The 16752-nt window shown below is 39.4% G+C and overlaps 2 protein-coding genes and 1 pseudogene across 10 annotated transcripts in view; 2 read left to right on the forward strand and 1 right to left on the reverse strand.

Annotated features, from left to right (window-relative positions):
- CCDC125 (coiled-coil domain containing 125) overlaps window positions 1–16752 on the forward strand; it is a 30918-nt gene that overhangs the window by 12323 nt on the left and 1843 nt on the right. For 4 of the 6 annotated variants that reach the window (XM_072745354.1, XM_072745353.1, XM_026019809.2 and 1 more), the window contains 7 exons: window positions 1701–1778; window positions 2457–2542; window positions 8318–8400; window positions 10334–10449; window positions 11214–11321; window positions 12467–12641; window positions 16236–16366. In XM_072745354.1, coding sequence (XP_072601455.1) covers window positions 1701–1778; window positions 2457–2542; window positions 8318–8400; window positions 10334–10449; window positions 11214–11321; window positions 12467–12641; window positions 16236–16366 — 777 coding nt within the window. The remainder of the gene's footprint in view (window positions 1–1700; window positions 1779–2456; window positions 2543–8317; window positions 8401–10333; window positions 10450–11213; window positions 11322–12466; window positions 12642–16235; window positions 16367–16752) is intronic. The other 2 variants (XM_072745355.1, XR_011999153.1) reach the window with 2 other exon arrangements.
- Window positions 3419–3573, forward strand: LOC112908441 (U2 spliceosomal RNA; annotated as a pseudogene).
- CDK7 (cyclin dependent kinase 7) overlaps window positions 13370–16752 on the reverse strand; it is a 38765-nt gene continuing 35382 nt past the window's right edge. Inside the window, exons 12-13 of one of the 4 annotated variants that reach the window (XR_011999154.1) lie at window positions 16475–16602; window positions 13370–15391 (exon numbers count right to left, since the gene is read on the reverse strand). Coding sequence is in view for 2 of the 4 variants with exons in the window: in XM_025981941.2 (XP_025837726.1) it covers window positions 15251–15270 (20 nt within the window). In the remaining 2 variants the exon portion in view is untranslated. Of the gene's footprint in view, window positions 16603–16752 lie in introns of all 4 variants that reach the window. The other 3 variants (XR_011999155.1, XM_025981950.2, XM_025981941.2) reach the window with 3 other exon arrangements.

A 16752-nucleotide genomic window follows, 5' to 3' on the forward strand; every position in this document is an offset into this window, starting at 1 on the left:
GGATCCAGGCCTGCATCAGGCTCCCTGCTCAGCAGAGTCAGCTTCTCCCTCTGCCACACCCCCCTTTGCTCCTGTTCTCAAATAAATAAAATCTTTTTTTTTTTTTTAAGATTTTATTTATTTATTCATGAGAGAGAGGGGGGGAGAGAGAGAGAGAGAGAGGCAGAGACATAGGCAAAGAGATAAGCAGGCTCCATGCAGGGAGCCCAACACGGGACTCCATCCTGGGTCCCCAGGATCACACCCTGGGCTGAAGGTGGCGCTAAATTGCTGAGCCACCCGGCCTGCCCTCCAATAAATAAAATCTTTAAAAAAACCAATAAAGGGATCCCTGGGTGGCGCAGCGGTTTGGCGCCTGCCTTTGGCCCAGGGTGCGATCCTGGAGACCCGGGATCAAGTCCCACATTGGGCTCCCGGTGCATGGAGCCTGCTTCTCCCTCTGCCTATGTCTCTGCCTCTCTCTCTCTCTCTCTGTGACTATCATAAATTAAAAAAAAAAACAAAAACAAAAACAAAAAACAATAAAAGCATCAGTGCTTAATGTAGTTGTTTTTTATTGAGGTGTAGATTTTAAAGTTTCTATTGAGATGAAATTTATATGCCATGAATTTCAATTGTTTTCAGTATATTTTTGCTAAACTTGGAGTTGCATAACCATCATCATGATCTTATTTTATTTTATTATTTTTATTTTATTTTTTTAAAAGATTTTATTTATTCATGAAAGACACAGAGGGAGAGGGAGAAGCAGGCTCCATGCAGGGAGCCTAATGTGGGACTCGACCCTGGGACTCCAGGATCAGGCCCTGGGCCAAAGGCAGGCGCCAAACCGCTGAGCCACCCGGGGATCCATTCCCATGATCTAATTTTAGAGTATTTTCAATATTTCCCCAAAGGAATCTCTAACCTATTAGCAGTCATTCCCTATTCCCATCCCCGGCCCCAGACAAACACTAATCTCCTTCCTGTCTTTTGGATTTGTGTTTTCTTTTCTTTCTTTCTTTTTTTTTTTTTTTAAAGATTTTATTTATTCATGAGAGAGACAGAGATTGAGAGGCAGAGACACAGGCAGAGGGAGAAGTCAGCTCCAAGCAGGGAGCCGGACGTGGGACTCGATCCCGGGTCTCCAGGATCACGCCCCGGACTGAACGTGGCACTAAACCGCTGAACCACCCAGGCTGCCCGGATTTGTGTTTTCTATTTCATATAAATGGAATGCTTTAATATGCATCTGGATTCTTTAAAAAAAAAAAGTCTGGATTCCTTTAATTAACATGTTTTTGAGGCTCATGCATACTGTAGCATGTGTCAGTGTTTTCTTCTTTTTTATTGTTCAATATTCCGTTGTATGGATAGACCACATCTTGTTTATCCATTCACCATTTGATGGGCACTTACACTGTTTCCTCTTTTTCGCTCTTATGAATAACACTGCTGTATTTGTTCATGCACCAGTCTTTGTGTGGAACGTTCATTCATTCATTCATTCTTCTATTCATCAGAGTCAAACCAAGATCTTCTTTTTTTTTTTTTTAAACCAAGATCTTCTGACCCTGGAACTATCAAATTTTCCATAAAAGGTGGTCTCTGTGGAAATTCTGTGTTTTCTATGGTCTTAAAATAAAAATGTGACCCTTACTGTGCAAAAGGAGTAATGAGAAATTTAATTTATACGGGTAATGATTTTTATTTTTTCCTAGGCAATATTTGGCAAAGCCACAAGTCACACTCAAGTGGTGCTTCAAAAAACTATGGAACAAAAGAGATCCTTGGAGAAGGTATTTGCCACTTCTAGTGTAGTGTAAACTGATCCACTAAGATCTCAAATAGGATTTTCTTTAGAAGTCACCACACTACAGGGTATGTTATTCGTGTATTCCCTCTGTTGGTTGTGCTTCTGTTTTACACAGTCCCTTCCCTTTTGGAGCCGATCCAAACCTGTTGTTACACAGGCCAAGAATTAAGATTTTTTACTTCCTCATTCTAAGGCAGTAGGAGGCTTGCCAGGTCGTCACTTTTTCTTCTTTTTCCTTCTTTTTGTTCTCTGCTTGCCTGTCAGAGCCTGCCTCTTTCTGACCATCACATCATCACGAAGATGGTCGTAAGGAATCCCCGTGGAAGGGCTTGTACCTTTGCCTCTTGTACCTTCCCTTGATGGCAGTGTCCTGGCCTCAAACTCCGAGGCGTGTTTTGCTTGTGGGTCTGAAATGGGTTGGAGGTGGCGGCGGTGAGAAATCCAGGCTCTGCGCAGCAACATTTGGAGCAGTTTCTTATAGGAAGCAAGCTTTTCTTGACTGCTGTATGTGTGGCCTGTGAGGTGTTTATAGATGTCATAGACTCTTTTTGAATAGTTTCTCTTTAACCTGTTCCTGTTAAGTGATTTATTTCAGCTATTCACAATGTCCTAAAGTGATTTGTAGTAATTTTTTTTGAAAAGTGCTATTTTCTTTCTATAGGAAGTAAATGCCTTGCAGTGGGAAATAGAATTTGATCAGAATAGATTTAAAAGTATAGAGGAATCATGGACCCAAAAATATGACAGGTTTGTATATTCTTATTCTATAGTTTTTCTTTGGAAATCTTTAAAATGTGTATAATTTATATTTTTATTATTTTTAATATTTGTTTATTTGAGTAATCTCTATTCCCCTCATGGGGCTCAAACTCTTAACCCCGAGGTCAAGAATCACTCTTCTGACTGAGCCAGCCAGGCGCCCCGTGAAGTATGTAGAATTCAAATATAGTTTAGGTGTTCTTTTGTGAGCTGTGAATATTATGAAAGTCTTCTTTTCCACCCATACTGGTTTCGTATTTTTTTAGTATTTTTTTTAATATAGTATAAACCATATATATATATATTTTTTTAATTTTATATGTCTCTTTAATTTTATGTGTCTCAGAGAGAGAGACACATAAGAGAGGCAGAGACACAGGCAGAGGGAGAAGCAGGCTCCATGCAGGGAGCCCGATGTGGGACTCAATCCTGGGACCCTAGAATCACGTCCTGGGCCGAAGGCAGGCGCTTAACCACTGAGCCACCCAGGTGTCCCTAAACTATATATTTTTTAAGTAGGCTTTATGCTCAACATGAGGCTTGCACTGACAACCCCGAAATCAAGAGTTGTGTGCATACCAACTGAGCCAGCCAGGCACCTCTATAAATTATGCATTTATTGTGTATATTATATATTTTTTAAAGGTTTTATGTATTAGGGAGAGAGAGAGAGCATGTGTGTGTACAAGTAGGTAGAGCAGCAGGCAGAGGGAGAAGCAGGCTCCCCGCCGAGCAGAGAGCCTGATGCAGCACCTGAACCCAAGGCAGGTGCTTAACAGACTAGGCACCAGGTGTCCCCCCTTATAAACTTTATTTTAAAAAGCATTGTAAAAAAATAAAAATAAAAAAATAAAAAGCATTATAATAGCTTCTCGGCCTTTTGGCTAAGATAAAGTGTAGTATCTGTTCTTCTCAGTAAGAAGCAGTCTAAGAGCCATGTTTTCCAAGTTACTGTAGTGCTGGCATTTTACAAACCAAATCTTTTGGGCAGTTTTTTTTTTTTTTTTTTGGCAGTTTTTATTAGTGTGAATTTATTAGGTATTTTTAAATTATAAGATACACATTATAAATTGAGAAATTAATTTGATAACTGGGGGTTATTATAAATAACTTTAGTACCTAATTTTTAACTCATTACTATCTTTTAATACAAGAGAACTGAACACGTACAGAAAAGTTGCAAGAATAGTACAAAGATTTCCTGTATATCTTTCTCCAAGATTCTTCAAAGTAGAACTCTGTACCACATTTATCATTCTCTCTTTCTTTGTAGTTAAATATATAAAGATATCTGAGCCATTTAAGACTAAGTTGCATATAAGGCCTCCTTACTCTAAATATTTACTTTGTGTTACAAAAGGGGACTTTTATGATCATACTATATTAATCCAATACTTATTTAATCTCTAGCCCTTATTTAGATTCGCTAATTATCCTATTAAAATACCCCTGTAGCTGGGCAGCCCGGGTGGCTCAGCGGTTTAGTGCCATCTTGAGCCCAGGGCGTGATCCTGGAGACCCTGGATCGAGTCCCATGTCAGGCTCCCTGAATAGAGCCTGCTTCTCCCTCTGCCTGTGTCTCTGTTTCTCTCTGTGTCTCTTGGCATTAAGATTTATTATAAATAAATAAAATCTTAAAAAAAAAATACCCCTGTAGCAAAAGAGAAAAAAAACATTCCTGTGTTCTGGGAGGCAGTCCAGAACCAAGCACTGCGTTTGGTTGTCCCATCTAAACTTGAGTCCCCTTTAATCTGAAACAATTAGGAGGGAGGGAGGCCACGGTGAGGGGCAGGAGAAAAAAATCTGAAGTAGTTATTCGGTGTTTCTTTGTCCTCGCCATTACTTGAGGACAGGCTAGTTACATATCCCACATTGGAGATTTCTGATGTTTCTGAATTTAATTCAGGTCATGCATTTTGGGCAGTATTACCAGTGAAGCAATGTTGTGTTCTCAGGAGGCCGGTGAAACTGATCTATTCCATTCCTAGCCTGTGAATCTTGACTACTTGGTTAAGGTGTGGTGTGTACCCTCACTCTCCGCTATAAAGTCACTATTTATTCCCTTTGTGATTAATCAGCATCTGTGGGGAGATGCTCTGAGATTGTGATTTATCAGATTTTCATCCACTAGTCTTTATATCCACAGATTTTTCTGCCTGAAGCAGTCATTACTATGATAGTTACCAAAAGGTAATTTGCTAATTCTGTTAGTCCTTCTGCATTTACTTGCTGGCATTTTACTCCAAGAAAGGGCTTTTTTTTCCTCCCATTTATTTATACCAAAATGGATTCATGAATTCTTGCATTATTCAGCTGGTTAAAAGCCATTACTATCATAATTTCTCTTGTTGCTTAAAATTTCCAATTTGGGGGACACTTGGGTAGGGTGCAGTGGGTTACAGTCTGACTCTTGGTTTTGGCTCAGGTCATGATCTCAGGGTCGTGAGATCAAGCCCTGTGTCTAGCTCCATGCTCAATGTGGAGTCTGCTTAAGACTCTTTCTCCCTTAAAAAAAAAAAAAAAGTGGGGGGCACATGGGAGGCACTGTTGGTTGATGGTCTGACTCTCAGTTTTTGGCTCCGGTCATGATCTCAAGAGTTGCGAGATCGAGCCCTATGTCAGGCTCTGCACTCTGCAAGGAGTCATTGGCTTGAGCTTCTCTCCCCGTCTGAATCTGCCCCTACCCTCCCACCCCCACTTGCTTGCACTTTCTCTCTCAAATAAATAACTTTAAAAAAATTAAAAATTAATTCATTAAAATTAATTTAATTTCTTTTTTCTCTTCAGTATGGTTACACTGTTCATTTAAATTTATTTGTTTCTATCTGTGTTCTGGGCTTTTCTCCACCATTCTTTTTTTTAAAAAATATTTTATTTATTTATTCATAGAGACAGAGAGAGAGAGAGAGAGAGGCAGAGGGAGAAGCAGGCTCCATGCAGGGAGCCCGATGTGGGACTCGATCCCCGGTCTCCAGGATCACACTCCAGGCTGCAGGCGGCGCCAAACCGCTGCGCCACCGGGACTGCCCTTTCTCCGCCATTCTTGTTGATTTACTTACTCATATTTTTTATTTTTGACTTTGTAAATCACTGACATGCTTCCAAAAGTCAGAAGTATTCTGAGAGGTATACTCAGGAATGTCCTTCTCCCTGCATGCCTACTCCCCGCATTCCCGATGTCCTGCCATCCTTCCTTTTCTCACCATCTGTAGATATGTGTGTATGTGTCTGTTCTCTAACAACGTCTTTCTTACACCAGAGAATGGTTGGTTGGCTGTAGATACTCTTTTGCACTGTGTTTTCTACTTAACAGTAGAGTTTATCCTGGAAACCACCCCACTGTGTGGGTGGGCCATGTGTACTCAACCATTCTCCAATGTATAGGCACTTATCTGTTTCCAGTATTTTGCAATTATAAACAGTGCTCCAATAAACAGCCTTGACATATATACTTTTGTGAGACATACTTTTAGGGTAAATTCTTAGAAGCAGAATTGCTGGGTCAAAACGTAAATTCATATGTATATTTATGAGATGTTATCACATGCTCTATGAGGCTTATACCACTCCACTTGCCTACCAGCAATCTATGAAAAGCGCCTCATCAAGAGAATGCATCATAAATATTAATTTTTGTCAATTTGCTAGTTTTGTCTTGGTTTTCGTATTTTGTTTTGGCTGCACAGAACCCAGAAAAATCTTGATTCAGACACACATATTTGTACTTGTCAGTAATTGTCTTCTAGTATATTCTCCAATAAGCAGAGAGGACAACAGATACTTTATGATGAAGTCTGCACAAGAAGACAGTGAACCAGACAGAAAAATTAATGCAATTGATTGAGTAGGATTTTTTTTAATTTTATCTATTTATTTACTTTTGACTAAGTGGGTATTTAAAAACTATAATATATAAGATAGCTAAAGAGGATCTAATAAAATGTTTGTGAGCATCTGAAGAATTTTCTCATAGCCTTACAACTACTAGAATTCAGTTTGAAAATTAAAGACACTCGGTCTTTAATTTTCAGAGTCTTAGAATTTGTACTAACAAAGGTGCTGCAGACCTTGCTTGAGGAACCTATTTCACATTTTATCAATTGGTTAAGTAATTCATGGAAAATGAATGCCTTAGATCTACATTTCACTTTTAATTGAAAAGCTTTAATTTCATGACCAACCACTGTTTTAAAGATCTAAGGCGGGATCCCTGGGTGGCGCAGCGGTTTAGTGCCTGCCTTTGGCCCAGGGCGCGATCCTGGAGACCCAGGATCGAATCCCATGTCGGGCTCCCGGTACGTGGAGCCTGCTTCTCCCTCTGCCTGTGTCTCTGCCTCTCTCTCTCTCTGTGTGTGTGTGTGACTATCATAAATAAATAAATAAAAATTAAAAAAAAATAAGGCTTTAAAAAAAAATAAAGTGCAGTTAGTGAGCAAAATCCCATTGTTATTAAAAAAAAAAAAAGATCTAAGGCTAGTTATGAGCAGCACATATAACATGCCCCACAAACATCACTACAAAGTATCCTGATACTTTTACCTATCAAGTTTTAAAATGACCAATCTGACTGTTGTTTTCAATTACAAAAACATTAAGCCTCTAATACTGGGCAATTTAGAACTCTTGTAAGTAACTCCCAATTTTTTTTTTTTTTAAAGATTTTATTTATTGGGATGGGGGGGCAGAGGGAGAGAGAATCTCAAGCAAACTCTGCTCAGCAGGAAGCCAGATACCGGGCTCTATGTCAGGATCCTGAGACCCTAAGATCGTGACCTGAGCCAACATCAAGAATTGGCCACTTAACCGACTGAACCACCCAGTTGCCCCCCCAATTTTTATTCAGTATATTTTCCCCCACATATCTTTTCCTTTCTTGTTTTTTTTTTCTTGATTTTAAAACTGAGATATAATTGAGGTATATTTGTATCAGGTATACAACATAATGAATTCAGTATTTGTTTATATTGCAAAATGATCAGTCTAGATAACATTTGTCACTACACATAGCGAACAAAAAGTTCTTGTGATGAGAACTTTTAAGATCTATTTTCTTAGTAACTTTTTTTTTTTAAAGATTTATTTGAGAGAGAGAACGAGCAGAGGAAAAGGGCAGAGGGTGAGGAAGTATTCCAAGCTGACTCCGCATTAGGCACAGAGCCTGACACAGAGCTCTATCTCACGACCCTGAGATCATGACCTCAAGTCAGATGCTTAACTGAACCACCCAGGTGCCCCTGATTATTTTTAATTAATTAAGGGGGAGAGGGAGAGAGATAATCTTAAGCAGGCTCCATGCCCAGCATGGACCCTGACATGGAGCTTGATCTCACAACCCTGAGATCATGACCTGAGCTAAAAATCAGGAATCACACAGATGCTTAACCTGCTGAGCCACCCAGGCTCCCCTATTAATTTTTATTTTAAGTAGGCTCCACACTCATTGTGGAGCTTTAACTCAGGAACCCTGAGATCAAGAGTCCTATGCTCTACCAACTGAGCCAGCTAGGGACCTGCCCCCTCCTGTTTTTATTATTTTATTTTTTAATTTGAGATACCTCTGATTCTTTCTCAGCTAAATATATAGGAGAATTAAAAGTGTGTTCAAAATCTTACCACACGTTTTGTGACTCACGTAAGTTCTGCACTGTTTTGAAGTAGGAAAAATTTTATTTGGGTTTTTGTGTTTTAATTATAGGATAAAAATATTGCCATTCAACCATGAAATGTTAATGTTTTAGTTATTTGGAGGGTACTGTTTTCCAGGCTAAACTGTGAAAATGCAGTCCTCCAAGAAGCTTTGAACATGAAAACAGAAGAAATTAAAATGCTCAAGTCAGAAAATGCACGTAAGTGGACAGTGATACTTTGATGATTGTTTAAAATAGTATGTTAAAAGATCAATTTTAGGGCAGCCCCGGTGGCGCAGCGGTTTGGCGCCGCCTGCAGCCCAGGGTGTGATCCCGAAGACCCGGGATAAAGTCCCACATCAGGCTCCCTGCATGGAGCTTGCTTCTCCCTCTGCCTGTGTCTCTGCCTCTCTTTCTCTCTCTCTCTCTCTCTCTCTCTCTCGTGTGTCTCTCATGAATAAATAAAATCTTAAAAAAATAAAAGATCAGTTTTAAATAGAGTGCCCCTTGTTAAGAACATACATATTGATAGACAAGGTGCTCTTATTTTGAAGTAATAGACTGTAAGGATAATAGAAGAAATGCATCATTTGGGGTTTTTGTAATTAAAAGAAAATTTTTAGGTGAAATTCAAATAACAAAACCATTCAAAAGTAATTCATAACATTCACAATGTTTGCAACCGTGTAGTTCCAAAAGATTTCCATCACTCCAAAACAAAACCCTGTATCCATTATTTCCCCCCATCCTCCCTTTACCCTTTAGTTTTTATACTGTTGTAAAACGGTAGAGCACCTGATGTTTGAGGAATCTGAGTAGGTGTATGTTTTATTGGAACACTAGCAAAAAAATTTGTAATTGTATAATTATTCAGTATTTTCAAAAATGTCTTGTGACTTTATTACTAAGAAATTTTTAAGATGACTTCTCTGAAAACTTGAAATGTTTTACATGTGTGTATATATATATACATCCCTTGTTATGAGGCACCATATGTCAAAAGTTAAGGTATTTTAATATTAAGATGGCATCAACTTTTTATAAAATTTTATTTTTTTAAAGATCTTATTTATTCATGAGAGACACACAGAGAGGCAGAGACACAGGCAGAGGGAGAAGCAGGCTCCACGTAGGGAGCCCGATGTGGGACTGGATCCCCGGTCTCCAGGATCATGCCCTGGGCTGAAGGTGGCGCCAAACTGCTGAGCCCCCCAGGGATCCCTTTTATAAAATATTATTTTTATTTTTTTCCTTTTATAAAATTTTAAATGTTGATTCTTGCTTTTCTTAGCAGAAACTTTTAAAGTAGTGGCTTGAAGGGGACAAGGTTCTAAATCAGGTCATGGGCACTTTCTGTAGTTCAGTAAGTGAACTATGGTAGAGCCCATGGGTGAGAACTGCACACAGAAGATGATGCTTCTCAACAGCAGTGACTGAGCAGATGGGGGGGCTTCTCCTGTGTTGGGTGAGCTCAGGACAGAAGGTGCCCATGACCACATCCCCTCCCCCTCTACCAACTCATCCTGCAGTAAGAGGGGGTAAAGTTATTTTCTGCTCAGTAGACAGCAGTACCCTTCTTGTTCTAAATGTTTGGTTGAGAGCCTCTTGTGAAGTCAGCTAAAATTATGTAACTGGTACATCTGATGTTGATGTATGGGATCTCGGCATCTGGTTGTCTTCCTATCCAGCAAGGGCAAATAATTTGCATTTTTTTCTTCTCTTTGAAAATCTTACAAATTTTCTTTGCGCAAACTAAGACCAGACTTTAGTTGCAAAAATTAAGATACTTCAATGTTAAAAATAGTAATGTTTAATCCAGTGTTTCATGTACGTTATCTCCCTTGATACCCACTATTCCATCAGATTTTGTTTTTTTTTTAAGATTTTATTTATTTATTCATGAGAGACATAGGCAGAGGGAGAAGCAGGCTCCAACGCAGGGAGCCCAACATGGGACTCGATCCCGGGTCTCCAGGATCACACCCTAGGCCAAAGGTGGCACTAAACCGCTGAGCCACCCGGGCTGCCCTCCATCAGATTTTTTTGATGGGGCCCGTCTTAATAGGCAATGTCTGTGTATACGCACTGCTTAGAAGTGAGTGTATGTTGTTGCTGTAATTTCATAACTAACGCTCTCTTTGGCCTTTCCTAGTTTTAAATCAACAGTATTTGGAGGCCCTTGCCATGCTTGAGGTCAAAAAGCAGACGGTGGCTCAGGAAAACATATGCCATGATAAAAGTGGTTTTACCGAGGTTTCAAGTCTTGAGGTAGGTAAGCCTGTATGAAACTTGAAAAGAGGGAAATTTTCTACTTTCCTTTTCCCCATCACCATCTGCTACATGTTCTAGAATAGCATTATACTTAGCAATTTGAGACTAAGGGTAAGAGGCCCATGTTTCCCCAGGGCCGTTCTTCAGCCTTACTGGCACCATACCTGTGCATGCATTATATTCTGGGACACAGGATGTGTGGACCACCTCCTGCCCCTCTTACTTATTTTCATAGTTTTAGCAGAAGCTGTGGTAGCTGTGTCTCACATTACATGATCACAGGTATTTTTTACAAGTGGAAGGATGATTATTCTCCTGATATATTCTAAGTCATTCATCATCTCTGAGCACACACCCCTGGTGGGAGCTGGTAGGAGTACGTGCTGGGCAGCAGGACCACGCTCAGTCCCAAGAACTAACACCCGGTGTTAATATTACTTCATTAGGTCACAATACTGCCAGGGACACAGAACTATAGAAAACTGGTGCCAACTTAAGGTTTTGGAGAAGGAAAAGCAGCAAGACACAATTCCTTTAAGGTTTTATTGCAAGTAATAATGTTCTTTATTCATTTGTAGTTACTTTCCACTTGCTTCCTGAAATCCTTGTCTCCACTTTCTTCTAGCTGTATTTTTCTTTCCAGTTTCTTTGAATTAGATGCTTGAATGGAAATGCGCATGTGTGCATGCATCCTGGTGTTTGTGTGCAGCCAAGGCCCTGTATGGCACTTGGTAACAGGAGTAACACTTTTGCATTTACAGCTTGCTGTTCTGGGATCCTGCCTCTGCCATGGTCTCGGAGGGAGTCCCTGTGCCTGTGCCCAAATGGCGGCATCTGCTCGGAAAATGCTTCTTAAACTCAAACAGGAGGTATCGTATTATCAAAACACTAAAAGCTTTGGTTTTGTTTCTCTAGTAATAAAGGAAAATATCTGCAATAATTAGCTTCATTTTAGGAGGCATTAGCTTTGGATGTTATACTTAGTTTTATGTCCTAGAATTAACTTATAAACTGGATTTTATTCACACGGTTGCAAAATACAAATAGCACTTGGTACAGTAAGGTGGCAATGTGCAAGTTGTTTGCCTAAGTTTGTAGTTAATATTTCCTAAATTTATATTTTTCTCTATAAATGGCTGTAAAAATTACTTTATGAGAAGAAAAATCACACTCATGCTTAAAGCCACTAGGATCCACAACACTGATAAATGGGGAGATGAACATAAAGTTTATTAGAAAAGCAGCAAAGTACAGTGGAAGGAACCTTAGTACCGCAGACCTAGGTTTTGAGTCTTAGCTCTAGAATTTTCATGTGTAGCTATGGACACATGTTAAACAGAAACTAATAACTACTTATTAGGTTGTTGTCAAAATAGAGGAAGCAGACATTTAATGTTTAGCAGTGCCATGCAGATGCCTTTAAACAACCAACCTTTGGCATTTAAACAAACAACCTTTGCCATTATCTTTAGTTATAATAATAAATACAGCATATGGACCATAATTTTAATAATATTTTTCCCTTTATTTAAGTATGGGATTTAGTCTTTAGATATAGGAAAAATAACAGTTAAACATTAGCAATTCATTAAGAAAAGTATTGACTACATGGATCACAGTCCGGGTCAGTTATGGCAGGTATCTAAAGGTGATACATGTAATTATTTTCAGTGATGTTGTCTGGAATGGCCCAGGGTGGAACTGACATGCCAGCCCTCTTGGGGCAGGACACGCACGGGGCCTGGCTAGGTAATGTGGTGAAGTCCAAGAAATGGATAACAAGGACTGATCAGGCACCACACGGGAAAGTTCTGGTAATCTAGTTCAGAGTGGGTGGCTACTGTAGACGGAGGGGAATCAGCGAGTACTAATTAGTTTAAGCAGATGAAAGAGGTCAGACAGCACCAGACCCATGTCGGGTGGGGAGATTACATTTGCTAGTCTGACTCCCCATTCAGGCAAGAATTGTTAACGTTTTGCTTCTGAAACCTCTCAAACTTTCTTTCTAAACTAGTTGGGACTTTTACAGAAGAGTAAAGACGAAGCTTACATAATGGCAGATGCATTCAGAATTGCATTTGAGCAACAATTAATGAGGAAAAATGACCAGGCACTAAGATTGACACAAATGGATAAAATGTGTAAAAAACCAACAAAATGGATAAATTGGAAGCACCTTAAAGAGGATGGTAAATATGAATTATAATGGCAATAATCGGGTGTAATTTTGTTTTCGATATAATCAAAGTTGATTAAACACAGTTAATGCAATGGAGAATATAATTTAATATTGCAAGATAGTTGTGATTTATTACAGAATTTGGCAACTATGGGAAGAATGGGGTCACTAAATGTAACACATGCAGATGAGGTATTAGGATCACCAAAACCTTAAATTAACAGTAGAATCTCTTTTTTACTACTCATTTGTCTCATTTAAACCAGACTGTATTTTGTGGGAAAAGTTTCTAAAGAGTGCCAGGTGACTAAAGGGAAACTGCCTAGGAGGCAATAATGAAAATAGACCCAACATTAAATATATCTAACTAAACTTTGTTGAAATGTGTGATTCTGAAGAGAGACTGAGGGGTTGAGGAAAAAATCTTAAGTTGGAAATACTAATAAAATGCTTATAAAATAAAAATGAAACAAGTTAAGGTTTAGGTTCACAAACCTATCAAAAGCTCATTGTCATCTTTGAGTATTGTAAACAAAATCTATAAAAATGGCATAAAAGAATAAAATTACAGTTGAAGTAAATCACTCAATATAATCAAAGCAGCTGTTACTTTTTAGAAATGTTTTTCTAAATGGTCAGTACCAGTTTTTATATTATTCACTGCAGCTCCTATTGCTTCAACTTAAAACTCTCAATTTCAGACTTATTAGTCAAGAAAATTACAGTGAAGCTTGTAAGTTTAAATTTTTTTTTAAAGATTTTATTTATTCATGAACACAGAGAGAAAGGCAGAGACACAGGCAGAGAGAGAAGCAGGCTCCATGCTGGGAGCCCGACATGGGACTTGATCCAGGGGCTCCAGAATCACGTCCTGGGCTGAAGGCGGTACTAAACTGCTGAGCCACCCGGGCTGCCCTAAATGTTTTAGTATTAAAATTCTGAGATGACTATTTCTAAATTTTTTTTAATATGTCAAAATCCATTATCTTAATTCCAGTATCTCTCATTTTTAGATGAATTTGGGGAATAAGAATCTTATAATATTAAAATTAAACTTTTCATAATAGATGCCTCTTTTCCAAGTAGTACGTATTTCTTACAGTATACTGGTTAAGCGTTTGAAATTTTAGTATAACTAAACTTTACCTTCTCTTTGTTGAAATGGTAAAAAGTGCTAAGCTTACAGGGATAATAAATTAGAAGCACTAAACAAGAACTGTGAAAGTAGGAGATCGTTAGGAGCTATGGACAGACTTTTCACGAGATAGAAGTCAGAGCAACACAGGAAAACCTATTTCTGAACATTCCTTCTTAAAGAGACAGTCCACGTCCTGAAATTAGTTTCTGTAAGAGTTTTTCTGACATGAGACTTACAAAAGAAATCACTGTGCTGGCTAACATAACGTCTCACCCCCAACAGTCATTTATGGTAAATACAAAATCAGTTCTTTATATGGCTGATACTTATAATAATTAACACCTTGGTCAAAGCTGAATGCATGGCCTCAATGTCCAGCTCAAGGTGGGCGAGTCGGCCAGAGAAATAAGCACACACAGTCCATATACTTAAGCTTTTTGGAATCGATGGAAGAGTATCTAGTCCTGTTAAGGATAACAAATGTGTAGGTCATCTTCGGGCACTTTTTTTTTTTTTTTAAAGATTTATTGATTTGAGAGCGAGAGCTCCCTCTGAGCAGGGAGCCCAGTGTGGGGCTCGATCCCAGGACTCCAGGATCGTGACCTGAATTGAAGGCAGACACTTAACCAACTTAGCTGCCCAGGCGCCTGTGGGCACCTCTTCTAAACTAGTAGGAGCTGGACTGCTAAATTTTCAAAGGTATCCTTTTGAGGCTAGCCTTGGTGTTCTGTGATAGAAGGTGAAGTCAAATCCCTTTGGAAATCTGATCTTAACTGCTTGTTTTGACAGAAGAAGTTAAGGAAAAGCATTATGGGAGAATGAAAAGGAAGGAAAAGGCATGCTTAATCTTAGGGAGTCTGCTGCATTGTCACCTGCACAGAAGGACCCCCACCCCCTGTGCATGGAAGTTGACCACAAGGGTAGTGGTTGGTAGAAAAATAGCTGGGTTTTCCCTAAGAGGTGGATTCATGTAGATTCATAGACATTTCAGTGCCTTAAGTATGTATTCATTTCATATTCCAGAACTCCTGCCTTTCTTAGCTGATAGGAACCTTAAGAACTTTTCCATAAAAAATATGCTTTGATATGTAAAGCTCTCGATCTGTTTTCCATTACGGCCCTGAAGAAACTGGAAGCAGAAGTCCTAGTAACTGATTCCTCTGGGAAAGGCCTTTCCCAAGTCCATACAAGCGTCAATCGCTCTTTGGTCAGTTTCCTAGTGATGAGACTGATACTCATGTGGTTCAATGATCTGAAGAGGAACAGGAGGACTGTCACAGGTCATTTTCTTCTATGTGGTTAATATGTGAAGGCGGCATCAACTTTTCTCACTGATACGCAGCCTAGAGGAGTTCTGAGAGAGGTTATAAGCATATTTCTTTTTCTAGACTGCACACAGAGACACAGATTCATCCACTCATCAAAGCTGATGAGCATAGCTTGTCTGGCTTTTCTCCTTTTGCCACAGTTGCTGGAGGAGGTCACGAGTGAGCGCCAGTCCCTGTGGTTTATGAGAATTAGGGAGAAAGGGAGAGGTCTCTTATCTGTTCTCAGTTTTCCATAAGACCATTTGTGGAGCATTCCAAAGGCATTCTTGATGTTTGTTTGAATCTGCAGTTTTTCTATGAAGAACATCGTCAGTGTATACATTTCAGGATACGGATTTTTAAACGTGTCGGTACCTGGGCTAGTTTTCACAACTGTGCTAGGTTTTTGTAACAAAATACAAATAAAATTTACCATCTTAACTATTTTTAAATAACATTAACTACATCCACATTGTTTTCTAACCATCATGACCCTTCATCTCTAGAACATTTCTTTTCATCTTCCCAGACTGTTTAATGGGTAAATTCCCTTCTCCCAGCAACTCCTCCCCACGCCCACCCGCCGTGCTCTTGTTATTTAATGACACAGCAATCCTGAAGCATAGGTGCTATTATTCTCATTCTAGAGGGAAGGAAACAAAGCTCAGAGACCTTATCCAACATCATTTAGTACAGTTAAATGAGGATTCAAGTCCAGGTCTCTCTGCTCTAAAGCAGAATTTGCATAGTTCTGAGGCCATGTTTTATTGGCTGTGCACTGTGCTCTCAAATAACAAATGATATTCAACATTGGGAGACTTCCCATACGTAACTGGATTGCTGCCTCCTCTGAAGACTGAAATGATAACGTGGGCTGCGTGCTGTTCTGGGGAGCAGCTGCTCGATGAAACAGAGCGGCCGGCAGGGCACTGCTCTGGGTCCTCACACTGTGCACCCACCCTCTCAGTCTCCGTTTGCCATCCTGGTTCTAAGGTCTGCGTTCCTCTCCCATTACACTGTAATGCTGTACTCACGAAGAGAACCACCTTCTGGCTGATTTACGAGTGAATTATCCCTGCTTCATACTTACCTCTCTTCCTGGAAGTACATTAGTAAGTATCTTTTCATGTCTCAGTTGGATTTGCATGTTCAATTTTAGGATTATCATCACAAGGAAGTAAGAAGACCTTAGGGCAGAAACTGTTGGGGATGCTCCCTTCAGAAAACAGTTCTAAGAAGGTGGATGACCAGAATAACCCTGAGGAAGTCTTTAAGATGCTAACAGAGTTGGTTAGTATCTTTGCTTTCCTTTTGTTAGAGGTTGTGGTTAAGCTAGTCTTTTTGCTTCCTATCAATTCAACTTTTTAAAAATTTAATTCTTTAGCACTCTATACTTGCCTTTTATGCCCTTTTCCCAGCTGAGGTACCATCCTCCAGTTTTGATCTTCATCTCCTTAAATTCCCTGCATGCTCTTCCCACTTCTCCCATCCATGTTCTTCCTGCACACAAGTTTAAAGCTTCACCTCTGAAAAGAGGGGGCTCCCTGTAATTAACTGCAGGCACCTCTGTCATCTGCACTTATACATACAATCCGCGACAAGACCTTCTATTTACTTAGGAACTTTTAAAATGTACAAGGCAACTTACACATTATATCCTTTAATCATCACTACAA

Source organism: Vulpes vulpes, unplaced genomic scaffold (assembly GCF_048418805.1).
Source record: "Vulpes vulpes isolate BD-2025 unplaced genomic scaffold, VulVul3 u000000652, whole genome shotgun sequence".
NCBI classification, from domain to species: domain Eukaryota; kingdom Metazoa; phylum Chordata; class Mammalia; order Carnivora; family Canidae; genus Vulpes; species Vulpes vulpes.